At 61.9% G+C, this 1,521-nt stretch overlaps 1 protein-coding gene across 1 annotated transcript; it reads left to right on the forward strand.

Annotated features, from left to right (window-relative positions):
• Positions 1 to 3: 3 nt before the first annotated feature.
• GUITHDRAFT_117461 (hypothetical protein) lies at positions 4 to 843 on the forward strand (the record flags this gene model as incomplete). The annotated part of the gene is made up of 1 exon (XM_005823275.1): positions 4 to 843. The coding sequence occupies one exon, from the start codon at positions 4 to 6 to the stop codon at positions 841 to 843; it is 840 nt and encodes a 279-aa protein (XP_005823332.1).
• Positions 844 to 1,521: the final 678 nt, after the last annotated feature.

Below are 1,521 nucleotides of genomic sequence, written 5' to 3' on the forward strand. Positions count from 1 at the left end.
TGAATGCAGCAAGCTAGCTTATCCTCCTGGGACGCAGCTCACAACCATGGCGACATTCAAGTCCCAGGCCAGACCAGGGCAGCAGCTCCGCCCACGAGCTTGCTCGGGCTACGAGTCCAGCACCAAGTGCGAAAAGTCCTCAGGCAAGGAAGTCGCACAGGACAGCAGCGACGCGTCCATCTCCAAGGGCTCGGGCCCGACGGCTCGCTGGAGGGCTCGAGCAGCCCGACGTCAAGCTTCCCGTCCAAGTCGAAGACGTCGTCGGACGCGGACCGGTCGGAGCAGCACGGCTCGCAGGAGCAGCCGCCGGGGGCGTCCATGAGGGATCTGCAGGAGGCGCTGGGGCAGAAGGGGGGGGGAGGGGGCAGCAGCGAGGACAGGAAGTCGAGCGACAGCGAGGAGCCCAAGGACCCTTTCTCCGACTCGGGGTCGAGCGCGAGCTGTCCGTCGGCGTCCTCGGCGGGGGAGAAGAGCAGAGCGCTGGAGCAGCAGGAGGATGAAGATGAGGGGAGGGATGCGATGTCAGATGAGACAGAAGACACGTGGCCTGGGGAGAGGAAGCACGGACGCGAGAGCACGTCCAAGACGTCCAGCGGGGGGGAAGTCAGGGCGGTGATTGACCGCCGAACAGCAGGGGAGATAGCATCGCTGCTGCACCAGATGATGGAGCAGCAGGAGCAGATCATGGCGCAGCAGCGGCAGATCCTAGAGAGGGGTATCCAGCCCGGAGTGGAAGGAATGATTGGAGCGGTGCTCATGACTTTTTGCGAGCTGATTGCCAAGATGGAGGCATGGGGCGAAGGGCTGGAGTTGGTGGAGGAAGCAGAAGCAGAAGCAGGCTGATTGCCAAGATGGAGGCATGGGGCGAAGGGCTGGAGTTGGTGGAGGAAGCAGAAGCAGAAGCCAAAGCTCACGGAAAGGGACGTGACCGCAGGGCGATGGCAGCAATGGTGTCGCGATGAAGTGAGCTTGAAGCCAGTGAAGTAGTTTGCGATGAAACGTGAGCAATCAGCCTCGCGGCATGATTGAATAGGTTGAAGAGCCTGAAGCACGTGCTGTACATTTCATTCATCTCACAGACAGGCCCTAGTGTTTCGGTTGAGAGCTGTTGATCATACCCGCAAGCATCGACGAGATTTGAGCATGCAAGCGTTGCAGCAGCAGGTACTCCTGGTTGCTTCCTCCTGTGACGTTGCCCTGCTGCCAAAACAACGGAGGACTTACCACCACCCCTCCTGTCGCCTGCCACCCCTGATGCCCTGCCTGCCCTCCGACCTCCGTACCCTGCCACTGGGCAGTGGGAGCACTGCTGCTCCCCTGCCCCCCTCCTCCATACCTCTGTACACAAGCCTGCGCCCCTCCAAAAGATGCCTCAACACCCCCTCCCTGCCCCGGCGACCTCGACTGGTATCCCCCAAGCCCTCGGACATCCACCCCCTGAAGCCACTGCAACCCCTGCCTCCAAGCCTCTCTCTCGGACTTGAGCTGACCAGCTGCGCTCAAGCCTGCCCAGCTCGCTCC

Source organism: Guillardia theta, assembly GCF_000315625.1.
Source record: "Guillardia theta CCMP2712 unplaced genomic scaffold GUITHscaffold_111, whole genome shotgun sequence".
NCBI classification, from domain to species: Eukaryota; class Cryptophyceae; order Pyrenomonadales; family Geminigeraceae; genus Guillardia; species Guillardia theta.